General features: G+C 41.3%; 1 protein-coding gene across 2 annotated transcripts in view; it reads right to left on the reverse strand.

Moving 5' to 3' along the window:
- Positions 1–5,637: 5,637 nt before the first annotated feature.
- orc1 (origin recognition complex, subunit 1) overlaps positions 5,638–14,065 on the reverse strand; it is a 39,209-nt gene continuing 30,781 nt past the window's right edge. For both annotated transcript variants that reach the window (XM_063892337.1, XM_063892336.1), the window contains 4 exons: positions 9,249–9,368; positions 9,013–9,173; positions 8,851–8,938; positions 5,638–6,176 (listed from right to left, as the gene is read on the reverse strand). In XM_063892337.1, coding sequence (XP_063748407.1) covers positions 5,982–6,176; positions 8,851–8,938; positions 9,013–9,173; positions 9,249–9,368 — 564 coding nt within the window. In that variant the 3' untranslated portion in view covers positions 5,638–5,981. The remainder of the gene's footprint in view (positions 6,177–8,850; positions 8,939–9,012; positions 9,174–9,248; positions 9,369–14,065) is intronic.

Raw genomic sequence — 14,065 nt, forward strand, 5'->3', positions numbered from 1 at the left:
GCAGGTCAAAGGCTTCATCGGATAAAGTGCAGTCTCTTTTGTCTCCCCGGAAATCCTTACATCCTAAAGAAGCTCGGAAACTTAACCTCAGAGGAGGACTAACCTATGAACATGTAAGTTACTATCTTATGTTTCATTTGCACCATAACAAATTCACAAAATTAAAGGATTAAGAGTATTACTTTTATGCAATGTGACACGGCATGCTGTTCATTATGACACAGACCCACAAACACGGTAAAAATGGTATTGAAATTCTTTAACGCGACCCTCATTGTGACCACTTTTTATCATATTTAAATAGTTGATGATCATTGAATGTACAACTCCATTTATACATAATGTAACTTTTGGACTTTTTGTTTTGTTTCAGGCTATTAGGGAGTCAAAGATCTTGAGGTCGTTGTGACCTTGAACTTGTGTCCATCTCATTCTCATGAATGCTATATCTACAGTGCCTTCAGGGAATTTCTTCAAATTAACACGCACTTGGCCTCAATAATAAGCTGCTTAGAATGTGGTGGTCAAAGGTCAAGGTTAGGGTGACACAGCTCATTGTTCTCTGTTCCCTCCATCTTTCAGTACATCGAATGCCGTGAGGCTGAGGCAGATGTCGCAGGGACGACCATGGCAATCTACACCGTTCAAGCTGAGAGTGATGATCCTGATGGTCCTGGTGGACGCTTTGCAGATGTCGGTTTGGTCCTGGAAGGGGTCGAAGTTCTCCACAACCTCCAGAGTATCAACCATGCATGCGTGATGCTTTATGGGTTGATCTACGCACTTAATTTAAGCTATCCAAAAAGCTTGAAGAATACTTTTGAAGTTTACCAGAAGATCCTGATGGACCTGGAATCGTCCAAGCTTTCCCCCAAAGTACAAGCACTCAAACTCAAATTGCTTTTGTGATTCACACATAACGAACACACAGAAAGTTAGAAACGGCAGGTGCTCAGTTAACTACGTTCCTGTCAGGTGATGAGTTAAAACTTTGTTTAGCCTTCCTAACTTGCCTCTGTTCTATCAAAGTTGGAAAACATTTGACATGTTCCATCTGCAGCAGTAGTTGACTAAGTTGAAGAGCTACACTACCTGCAGAGTACTGTGTCTGTACCATGTGTGAAAAGAAGAGGTGTGCTTTAATGTTAATAAATGTGTTGAATCAACAAGGTGGTCTGATTGTATGCATCATTGAGATATTGTTGAATAGAAAAAATAATTAGATATTAATCACAAAAATACATAAATCTAATGCATTTTAATTGAATTTAAGCTTAATTGTTATGCATTTCAAACACATAAACATGAATCATCTTGAATAAGTAACTTAATTACTATGTAATTCAAACAAATATACTAAATGTATTCTGAATACATAATCTGATGAATATGCATTTAAATTCAATAAATTATACTAATACTGAATACATAAACCTGGTGATCATGCATTTCAAATGAATAGGCTTTATTACACTGATGTATATGCATCATGTGAAGTTTATTAGGTAGGTTTATGTTCAAAAAATTAAATGGAACTTTGTCATGTAATTCAATTACATAAATCCTATAAATTATTTCTGTGAGTGTAGTTGCCCAAACCACCTCAACTGGCTCCTTTCAGCGCGAAGGAGCAGCGGTTCTACTCCGAGTCCCTCCCGGATGACTGAACTTCTCACCTTATCCCTAAGGGAGATGCCAGCAACCCTGGGGAGAAATCCCATTTCGGCCGCTTGTATCCGCGATCTCGTTCTTTCGGTCATTACCCATCCTTCATGACTATAGGTGAGGGTAGGAACGAAGATGGCCCGGTAGACAGAGAGCTTTGCCTTCTGGCTCAGCTCTCTTTTCGTCACAACGGTGCGGTAAAGCGACTGCAGTACCGCTCCTGCTGCTCCGATTCTCCGGCCCATCTCACGCTCCATTGTTCCCTCACTCGAGAACAAGACCCCGAGATACTTGAACTCCTTAACTTGGGGTACATGTGATGTTAGTTGTTTTTTAAATATTGCTTTTTATGCTCAAATATGTACTTTGGCATTCAAAATTCTCCAGGCTTTGGATGTCTGTGAAAAGTAAAAACAAAGGGGTAGAACAGCATCAGCCAACCCTAGCTTCGTTTGGAGTAGCAGACTTTTCATAAACTTGATGTTCTTCTCGTTTGAGGTAAGGGGAAAAAGCTGTCTGTTTGTTCCTTTTTGTTTCATAGTTATTTCACTGTTTTCCTGTCAGTTTTATTATGATACATGGTGCAGGTCTATATTAGTTGTCGTAATTTCTTTAATGAACACTGAATGAACACTGTTTCACATTGTTATCACAGATTTATGAACTCTGTGATAACAATTATTTTCTTTATTAAGAATAAAACATTTAAAAAATGTCAAAAAGAAAAGTATTAGTAATAAAAAAAGTCACTGTTTCCCATCGCCCAAGGCAAAATCCTCAAAGGTCTTGTGCCCAAGATGCAAAGTCCTGCCAACTCTGTTAGGGCTCATGGCTGCCCAACTGAAGGGGACTATCCCATTCACATCCCAGCTGTTCCGTGCAGTGTAATTCACAGCTGGGATGCTGCTTGCCAGGTATCTGGATGTTGAAGTCCTTGTTGTTGCATTGCCTGCTGAAAATAGTCATTGATGTCTGGATCACCACATTGATCTGCTGTCTGATGCCCGTCTTGTGGGTTGATGCTTCATCCAGAGCAAAGCCAGTCTCGTGATCAAAGCCTATAAAACAGTTAGTATTATAATGATGCTTGAGAGGAGATGCTTGGCAGCCAAGTAGGAGAATACTGTATCATAACAGCACACTTCTGTGATGTAAACTAAATGCTCTGTAATGTTCTTTGTTGTGTGTCCTCATGTGTCTTGTGGCCATCTTGGTTACTATTACTATTATTATTATTATTATTATTATTATTATTATTGTGGTAAGCCTATATGATGTAAGCCCACATGAAATTAAGTTAATAAAAATAAGTCAATCATAACATGACACTGAAGGTTTTTTTTTACTTTTTCTGGTGTGGCAGAAATAAGCTTACTGTATGTAATACAATTATTTTCATGACATTTTTATTAACTACAAAATACAAATAATATACCTGTCAGGTAGTGAATACAGCTCATCAGGAATTCTACCCGGAAAAGAGGCAAGTCTGGAGGGCCGGATTCTGTGCCTGTTCCAAAGGTGATTTCTGATAGTCAACGAAGTTGCTTGTATTCTTTCGGTTGTTGTTTGTTGGTCCACACTTGAGCTACATGATTTTGAGGTAGAAGCCGTCTATACAGCCAGATATCCCAATGCCAAATGGCTTTAATTTGTCATATCCATCTACGTGCCACACATAATTTGGACCCCATGTCCGCGACAATGTTCCGTGGGTAGAGTTCACGAAGCATCCTCATTACTCTCCCTTTTAACATCAGAAGTACTTTATTTCTCCCTAACTGGGATTTTTTATTTATTTTAAAAATGTTTCTGCTTTAATGTCAGCCACATAGTTCTATAGCCAAACATCTGTCCAGGTCCCAGCAGCTCCGGTAAGATGGCCCTCCTGACTTCACTTGTTGACTCGTCTCCTCAGTCTGAACTCCTTGAACCACACTTTCAGGGTTCTAAGGGACATGTTGATGTTGTGATGGGTTGACAGCATGTCGAGGATGACTTAATATCCATTTTTTTTAAAATATTCCCTTAAGATTTGAATCTGTTCTTCCATTTTTCCAACTCAGTTTAAAATGTTTGCTGACACAGCAGAATAGTACCAAACAGGAAGGATGTAGCGCTGTTGGGTTGAGACCAATCACAAAGCGTCAAACAACCAATAACAGAAGAAGTGTTGTCTGTGTTGTGTTTGGAAATGTCGTAGTGTTTGTGAAATGTTGTAGTGTTTTTTGAAACTGTTTAATATCGACCTTTTATATAAACACAAAACGACTTCTGATTTCCTGGGTGTATTGTATAGCAGGGGACTTTATCCCACATCAAGTAGAATAACATCAAATTGTACATTGATCGACAATATATTTTTCAAATGTCATGGAAAACAGTGCTAAGAGTGGGCTAATAATACATGACAAAAGCGTCCATTTACCTTAAAGAAAAAGAAGGAATAGATTCACAGTAGATAGGTCAGGGTAAGGACTGCTGAAGCAAAACCGAAGTTTAGGAGTGACCTCTTAAAAGGTACCCAATTATGCAAAATGCACTTTTTGATTTCTTTTATACATAAATGTGTCCCCGGTGTGTAAGGAGAAATACAGAAAATACGACCCTCTTTTCCTCCTTACACACATCTCTAAAAACGGGGGTACAAACGAGCTGATCCAGATTTGATTCGGTTATGCCTTCATATTGGAAATGTGGGCAGGTTTTACATTGAACTCCTAGCAACGTCCCACCCACGTGACATGTCCCAACCTATCATCCCCCATGTACAGTAGCGAGCTGAATCCCCTCCGCAGCACCTCTGTGTGTCTGTGTGTGTAGCAGGATGTCTGCAGGAGGGACTTAAAGTTTTTGTATTTACACTGCCTGGCCAAAAAAAAAGGTCACACTTTAATATTCGTTGGACCGCCTTTAGCTTTGATTACGGCTCGCATTCGCTGTGGCATCGTTTCCAAAAGCTTCTGCAATGTCACAACATTTATTTCTGTCCAGAGTTGCATTAATTTTTCACCAAGATGTTTGGTATTGATGATGGGAGATTCGGACCACTGCACAAAGTCTTCTCCAGCACATCCCAAAGATTCTCAATCGGGTTCAGGTCTGGACTCTGTGGTGGCAAATCCATGTGTGAAAATGATGTCTCATGCTCCCTGAACAACTCTTTCACAATTTGAGCCCGATGGATCCTGGCATTGTCATCTTGGAACATGCCCGTGCCATCAGGGAAGAAAAAATCCATTGATGGAATAACCTGGTCCTTCAGTATATTCAGGTAGTCAGCTGACCTCATTCTTTGGGCACAACGTTGCTGAACCTACACCAGACGAACTGCAGTAACCCCAGATCATAGCACTGCCCCCACAGGCTTGTGACCTTTTTTTTGGCCGGGCTGGTGTTTCAGAAATAATGCTTGATGTGGTTTGGAGCATAATAGGGCGTTTAATCAATTTAGCTGAGTATCTCCGTTAGTAACTTCTCTCTTCACAGAGGAGAGATCATGACGCTCAAAAGGGGCGTAGTTAGCTTCAGGTCAGCTCAAATTTAAAGCGACAGTCACAGAATCAACACTTCAGGAACAGGGCTGAAATAGAGGAGGATGAGGCATGCTACTATGGGGGATCTGGTTGGTATTTTGAGCAAAACACTTCAGACATGTTTTGTATAGATATGGCCCTACAACATATTGTTCAAATATAGCATAATAGGAGACTTGTAAAATCCAAACGGACATATTTTACATGTTTACAGGTTGCAAAGGCCGCTACAGTTGCAGTTTGCCAGCAGGTTGCTACCGCTACACACGCTAGTGTTGCTAGCGCTGAAAAGCAAAGGACGTGAAAATGCCGAAGTGTACTTTGACACACATTCTGACTGAAATAGGATTGGATAAAAGCTCCAACATTAACAACCATTACTGGACACAGCGCAACTGAGCACAACACAGAGCAAAGCTATAACATGAGGAGAATAGACTTTAGGAAATAATTTAATACATGTTATTGTGATAGTGGAGCAGAGAAGGCCTTGCTGGCCCAACTGATTACTAACATTCCAAAAAAGAAAATAATAAAGAGTTGCTAATAATAATACTTTTATTGCATATTCAGGTATTGAGAAATAAAAAAAGATGCAGTTACAATGTTAAAAATAATTGCAGAGTGAGAAAAATCTAAAATTAAACTGGGGAATTGACACATTTAAAATAAAGACAACTGCAAAAAAGTCTTTAGGTTTAGAAACTGGATTCAGTATATTAGTGTGTTTAACTTATTTATGTAACGTAGTTTAGATAAATGAGTGAGAAGTAATCTCTTTTAGTCGGCCTTGAGGGCGTAGAGCACGTCATCTTGGCTTACATTGAGGCGGACTCGCTGCAGAACCCCAAGGCGGCTGGGCTCCAACAGCAGTAACCTGCATGCCCCCAGACGCTGACATACAGCGAGACCTTCGGAAACGCTGACAGGCTGCAGGCCCTCCACCCGACAAAGGGCCTGATGCTGCACAAACACCTTGGAAACAGAAAAACAGAGGGGCAGATATTTACTCTTTGCTTTAGGATCAGGACATCTATCTATTGAAACTGGAGGAGAAAATGTTTTAAGAACTGATTTTACGTATTCATCTTTAAATTAAATGAAACAGAACCTCCCTGCTGAGTGCTATGATATGGTCCATGAGTAAAGGGAGGGGCAGGGCTGAACTATGAGGGTGGGGCATAGTGTCACCAATTAAACCATACATGACTGCTGAGTACAATGATGCCTTCCACAAGAGTCTAAGATAAAGGGATTTATGAGTTTTGAAAAAGGGTGTGGCTAAATATTAGGGGTGGGGCAAATCATCATTATCAAAAGCGGAATTCTCTGCCGAGTACATCGATACCTCCCACAAGAGCATAGGACAAATACTTCAGAATCAGAACACCTTTATCCGTTTACATTGTTACAGCAAGTCGAGAGCCAAAGATATCTTAATATAATTAAGAAGCATGCATAAAATGATTGCTGATGTTTTGTTGACATGGGCACTTATAACATTTTCCTGGGAGCTGTTTATATTTTTCGTGCAACTTTGAGAACATCAGAAAAGGTTAAAAAGTCAAATATCCAGCCACTAAAGCGGTGCTTATTTGTCTCTTAATATGGAGGGTAAAGTCCAGGAACACCATTAACTTGACATAACATAATTTTTATAATATTGACGGATTGTGACAGGGCATTTCTGTGGCAGTTTTGGTTAAAGAAAAGGAGAATGTTTAAATCCATGTCTGTCTAAAATGAATACAGTGGGGCAAAAAAGTATTTAGTCAGCCACCAATTGTGCAAGTTCTCCCATTTAAAAAGATGAGAGAGGCCTGTAATTTTCATCATAGGTATACCTCAACTATGAGAGACAGAATGAGAAAAAAAATCCAGGAAATCACATTGTAGGATTTTTGATGAATTAATTTTCAAATGATTGTGGAAAATAAGTATTTGGTCAATAACAAAAGTTCATCTCAATACTTTGTTATATACCCTTTGTTGGCAATGACAGAGGTCAAACGTTTTCTGTAAGTCTTCACAAGGTTTTCACACACTGTTGCTGGTATTTTGGCCCATTCCTCCATGGAGATCTCCTCTAAAGCAGTGATGTGTTGGGGCTGTCGCTGGGCAACACGGACTTTCAACTCCCTCCAAAGATTTTCTATGGGGTTGAGATCTGGAGACTGGCTAGGCCACTCCAGGACCTTGAAATGCTTCTTACGAAGCCACTCCTTCGTTGCCCTGGCGGTGTGTTTGGGATCATTGTCATGCTGAAAGACCCAGCCACGCTTCATCTTCAGTGCCCTTGCTGATGGAAGGAGGTTTTCACTCAAAATCTCACGATACATGGCCCCATTCATTCTTTCCTTTACACGGATCAGTCGTCCTGGTCCCTTTGCAGAAAAACAGCCCCAAAGCATGATGTTTCCACCCCCATGCTTCACAGTAGGTATGGTGTTCTTTGGATGCAACTCTGCATTCTTTCTCCTCCAAACACGACGAGTTGAGTTTTTACCAAAAAGTTCTATTTTGGTTTCATCTGACCATATGACATTCTCCCAATCCTCTTCTGGATCATCCAAATGCCCTCTAGCAAACTTCAGACGGGCCTGGACATGTACTGGCTTAAGCAGGGGGACACGTCTGGAACTGCAGGATTTAAGTCCCTGGCGGCGTAGTGTGTTACTGATGGTAGCCTCTGTTACTTTGGTCCCAGCTCTCTGCAGGTCATTCACTAGGTCCCCCCGTGTGGTTCTGGGATTTTTGCTCACCGTTCTTGTGATCATTTTGACCCCACGGGGTGAGATCTTGCGTGGAGCCCCAGATCGAGGGAGATTAGCAGTGGTCTTGTATGTCTTCCATTTTCTAATAATTGCTCCCACAGTTGATTTCTTCACACCAAGCTGCTTACCTATTGCAGATTCAGTTTTCCCAGCCTGGTGCAGGTCTACAATTTTGTCTCTGGTCTCCTTTGACAGCTCTTTGGTCTTGGCCATAGTGGAGTTTGGAGTATGACTGTTTGAGGTTGTGGACAGGTGTCTTTTATACTGATAACGAGTTCAAAAAGGTGCCATTAATACAGGTAACGAGTGGAGGACAGAGGAGCCTCTTAAAGAAGAAGTTACAGGTCTGTGAGAGCCAGAAATCTTGCTTGTTTGTAGGTGACCAAATACTTATTTTACCGAGGAATTTACCAATTAATTCATGAAAAATCCTACAATGTGATTTCCTGGATTGTTTCCCCCATTCTGTCTCTCATAGTTGAAGTGTACCTATGATAAAAATTACAGGCCTCTCTCATCTTTTTAAATGGGAAACTTGCACAATTGGTGGCTGACTAAATACTTTTTTGCCCCACTGTACATAACTTCATCATTTCATCCTATTGAACATTGTAAATATGTGATAAACATAAACGCTCTGAAGTTAGGGCCCAAAAAGTGTTTTGTGAGGTCACAGTATGGTGGTCCTCATCGAATTGACCACCTGCCTGGCTCTAACCAAAATAAAAAATATATATCAACCTACTAGCACCTCTGAAAAATGTAAATGTTTCTTGAAATTAGTAAAAAAAAGATTGGAGTCGAACAACGTCAAAACAGCATTTTACAGTTTCAAAATATAAAATAAGCATACCAACCATTTGTTAGATTTTTACCTGTTGGAAAGTGGCCTCCTCCAATCCCAGCCGCCGAAACTCTGCAATGATGGCCCTGAGGAAGAGCTGCTCCTGCACCGACACACACCTGAAGACACACAATAGTCACCTCATCGGCCCGCTATAATTCTGTCATAAATGTGACCAAGGGAAGAGTCTCACTTGATGGCAGTGATGTAAGCGGAGGAAAACATTTCATTCAGAGCATCCATCACGTCACTCATTCCCACCAATCCTGTGTCTGCAGCAGAGTGTTCGCAAATCTCTGTCGCCCTGCGGCAGATGTCCAAACATCGGCGAGCATCGCCCGACAGAGCGGCCACCTGGGAGAGGGGAGAGGAGAAGTTTAGTGAACGTGCCTTTGAATGAGCTCAAGTCAGGACCGTAAGATTGTTTACCTTCCTGGACGCCAGCTGCAGTGCGTCCTCCTCAAAGGCCTTCACCTTGTTCAGCCGGGACGTGATGATCTGCTGAAGCTGTTTAAAGCTGTACGGCTGGAAAGACAGCCTTGTTAAACCCTAGAAACATTCAGACAAGCAAAGAGTCAGGTTACCTGTCATTCTTTATTTAGATAATCATCTCCAACTTTCAGGACAAAAATCACTGGATCATCCGGCTTTCATCTAAAAACCCCCTCCCAGTACCATGTCACGCCACATGAAGGGAGATGGGAAAATAACTCTTGATTCAGCCATTAGTGCATTTTACATATTAAAAAGGACCTAATCATTTAAAAAAGAGATTTAAGTGTTCAAACTGGGAATTTGATTCAACTAAATGAAGGTTGTAACACCACTGTTTGTTCACTTGGAGTTCCATGAGTTGACTTGTGTGACTTGCAAGTAAACCCTTTCAGCAATAACCTTTGTTTTGATTCCCCATAGCTTTTAAATCATTTTTGAACTGAAATTATTGTAGAACATTCTTTTTTGGGGGGGATTCAATTGAGCGAGAATTATTGCTTCTCTATTTCCAGAAAATCAGTTCAGTTTGGTTTACCACCGCCCAGAGCCCAAGTTGTGCAACGTCATGAAATCCCTGATACATCGCTGATTTTCTCGGTAACACCGCTCACAATAACAAAGTAGAACCGCGTCAGTGCTGTTCAAGTTGCTCTTATTTTTAAGAGGCCAGACAAAAGGGAAGCATGACTTTTCCAAGATTATACTGTTATCCAGAGTGCAGGGGTTAATAGTTTGCCACTATGGTTCAGCCGCTGGAGTGACACACTGTCCGTCCACCGGCATTCAGCCTGCCCTCTCCTCACGGGAGTAATTCACTGTCACAAGCAACGTCCCATGGTGTATATTTCCAAATAAGTAAATGTTTTTTTTAAATGTAATTGACACTGTTTAACAACAGAAAAGCAGATTATGCCGCTGAAGCAGTGAGCTGCTCTTTAAAAAAAATGATGGGTAGCGAGCAGGTGACTACCTGATCACTATCAATTGCTTGTTCTCCCAAATGTCCGTATTATTCCTGGGCTGCACAGTTGCGGCCCCTTATTTCATGTATGTAGGACCATACATATATAAGATGGACTAATATTCATTAGAGTCTATGCTCACTGCCCATTAAGGTAATTCCTTTTTCAGATCAACCCTTAAAGAAGTTCCAAATGGGTGAATGGACATTACAAATGTGGAATACCATACAGACATTTTTATATTTAACTGAGAGAGTATCATCTCCTACTGATATGGGTTACCTTGGAGATTTTGTACCATCTTTCAGAGATGTAGGGCTCAAAAAAGGTGGTCCCAATATAGAGTCACACATTTGCTTGAATTGTTTCATAACGGACTTCCGGTATTAAGAGTGAGGAGTAGACGTGTTTTCCTCCCGCTCCCTCGTTTCCAACTTTTTGGTATGTAAAAACCCCGTTATTCACTTGACACTTTGCAAATCTGTATAAAATAGCTGAGCAACTTGATACGTTGATAAGACGTATCAAGTTGATAAGACATGGCATCTAAAGCTACAAAGCATTCCAGGAAAGACTCTGTGCCTAAGGAAGACGTCGCTGTGGGCGACGTTAGCATGGCGGCGCTAACAAGTTTGTTGGAGAGCCATAAAGTGTCACTTTCGGCAGAGTTTAAAACCGCTATCGCCGCACTCGAGTTGGTAGCGTAGCGAGCTCTGTACCGAGAGGTGATGGCGCAGCTGTATAAGCTCGGACTCAGACCCACTCTCCAATACCCGGCCAAGCTGATGATTACGACGGAGGATGGAGACAAAGTTCGGCTGTCATCTGTCAAGGAAGCTAAGGAATATCTTGCCGCTAAACAGAAGTAACATACTCTGCTATAGAACACAGTAATGATAGTTGGCCCATCTGCTAGCTTGCCACGTTACTGGGTGGTGGTGTGTTAAAAAACACAATTCTTGAATTTTGATATGGCTGGGTGCTAAAAGTGTTCCAATATATGTAGAAACAACACATGCAAAATATTTTTCCAATACATGATGATTTAGGGGTGCAACACCTTAGAGGGGACATCTGCTTTTTACAGGAGACGCACCTCCGTACGGCGGAAATGTCTCGCGTCAAGAGGCCATGGATGGGTCACCTGTTTCATTCAAGGTTTTTCCGAGAGGGCTAGAGGGGCTACACTACTATATCTGATCCAAACGGCCGATACGTCATAGTATCTGGCAAACTACAAAATACTCCTGTGGTCCTGGCCTCACTATATGCACAGACTTGGGATGATGACAAATTTATATCCAAATTCTTTACTTCTATACCTAATCTCAATGACCATCAAATTATAATTGGAGGTGACTTTAACCTGGTCCAGGATATAGAACTTGATAGGTCATCCGCCAAGCAGTCTACTCTATCCAAATTGACTAAAGTCCTAAAATTTCACGCCGACCAGCTGGGCTTGAGGGACCCGTGGAGGACTAAGTTTCCCACCAGTAAAGTTTTTTCTTTCTTTTCACATGTCCACCACACTTACTCACGGATAGACTTCTTTTTACTTGACAATAAACTATTACATAACGATCTCTCCTGTGAGTATCATAGCATAGTTATCTCCGACCATGCACCCACTTCTGTGGTAATCAAATTTCCCCATGGTAGACCACCCTCTAAATTCTGGAGATTTAGTCCTCATTTGTTGTCCGAACCCAAATTTAAGGCTTTCCTTGCAACACAAATCACATTTTTCTTCGAGATAAACGATACTCCGAATATTGGCGGTGATATACTTTGGGAATCCTTTAAGGCTTATCTTCATGGTCAGATAATTTCTTTTGTCTCCCATTTCAGGAAATCAGAGCAATCCAAATTGACAGAAATTTCAGCTGATGTCCGTAATTTAGACATCCAATACTCGGTTAATCCCACCTCTATTTTGTATAAAAAACGGCTTCAGCTTCAATCTCAATATGATCTGTTGTCAATTGGAAAGATTGAGGGGCAACTTCTGCAAACCAGGCAACAATTTTTTGAGCAGGGAGATAAGGCAGGCAAACTGCTTGCATATCAATCGCGAGTGGCAGGTGCCTCCAGGTTGATCCCAAGAGTGAAATCGCCAACAGGTGATATTACTACAGACCCTGCTGAAATCAGTAATATCTTTTCAAAATACCATTCTGAATTATACACCTCAGGGTGTTCTCTACAGGATTGGGACAGCCCTAACCCCTTGGACACTCTAGTTTATCCCCAAGTCGATGGGAGTGGTTCCGGTGATCTGGGATCTCCATTAACCATCTCTGAAGTTACAGAGGCTATCAAATCTTTACAGAGTGGTATATCGCCTGGCCCTGATGGCTACACCACAGAGTTTTAAAAAAACGTTTTGTTCTGTACTTGCCCCTATCCTGGTGAGAGTATTCAATGATGCCTTTCTGAAATGCCAGTTACCGCCTACTTTGTCGGAGGCCTCAATCACTCTGTTGTTGAAGAAGGATAAGGACCCACTCTTGTGTGGCAGCTACAGGCCGATATCCCTTTTAAACGTAGACTTTAAGATCCTGTCTAAGGTTCTATCTAGCCGTCTCCAGAGGGTGATGCCAGGCCTAATCAATCCCAACCAGACAGGCTTTATCTCGGGACGACAGTCATTTTTTAATACCAGGAGGTTGTTTAACATTATTTATTCTCCCTCTACTAATTCCCCTGAAGTTGTTCTCTCTTTGGATGCGGAAAAGGCTTTCGACAGAGTAGAGTGGGGACATCAGTTTTATATACTTGACAAATTCGGTTTCAGCAAGGACTTTGTTTCATGGATTCAACTCCTCTATACGGCTCCCGTAGCTTCAGTCAACGTCAATGGTGTTAGGTCGGGTTTGTTCTCGCTCTCTCGCGGAAATAGACAGGGTTGCCCTCGATCTCCGTCATTATTTGCGCTCGCCGTCGAGCCTCTAGCTATATGACTGCGTAGTGAAGAAGGATTTAGGGGCATCACACGTTTCGGTTTTTCGCATAAGCTCTCTTTGTATGCAGATGACCTTTTACTGTATATTTCCAGTCCATCGTCCTATAATTCTAAGCAGTTTAGCGCAATTTAAGAAGCTATCCGGCTACAAACTCAACCTCCAGAAAAGCGAATATGCGGTCTATTAATGATCGTTATGCTGGTGGTCTCTTCTCATCGTTTGCGGATTTAGCCAGCAGATTTGATCTTCCAAGCTCCCATTTGTTCAGATTTTTTAAGATCAGGCACTTTGTGGGAAAGAAATACCCACAATTTCCAGGCAGACCCCCTGATTCGATGATTGATTCTTTCCTATCACTAGAGACCGATTCAAGGAGGCTCACCTCCATTATATATGATAACATTTTTAAGATAAATCCTACTTGCTTACACTCCCTTAGAGTTGTATGGGACCAGGACCTCGGGATTAACATGTCAGATGATCAGTGGGGACATATACAGTGGGGCAAAAAAGTATTTAGTCAGCCACCAATTGTGCAAGTTCTCCCATTTAAAAAGATGAGAGATGCCTGTAATTTTTATCATAGGTACACTTCAACTATGAGAAACAGAATGGGGGAAACAATCCAGGAAATCACATTGTAGGATTTTTAATGAATTAATTGGTAAATTTCTCAGTAAAATAAGTATTTGGTCACCTACAAACAAGCAAGATTTCTGGCTCTCACAGACCTGTAACTTCTTCTTTAAGAGGCTCCTCTGTCCTCCACTCGTTACCTGTATTAATGGCACCTTTTTGAACTCGTTATCAGTATAAAAGACAC

Source organism: Eleginops maclovinus, chromosome 9 (assembly GCF_036324505.1).
Source record: "Eleginops maclovinus isolate JMC-PN-2008 ecotype Puerto Natales chromosome 9, JC_Emac_rtc_rv5, whole genome shotgun sequence".
Taxonomy (NCBI): domain Eukaryota; kingdom Metazoa; phylum Chordata; class Actinopteri; order Perciformes; family Eleginopidae; genus Eleginops; species Eleginops maclovinus.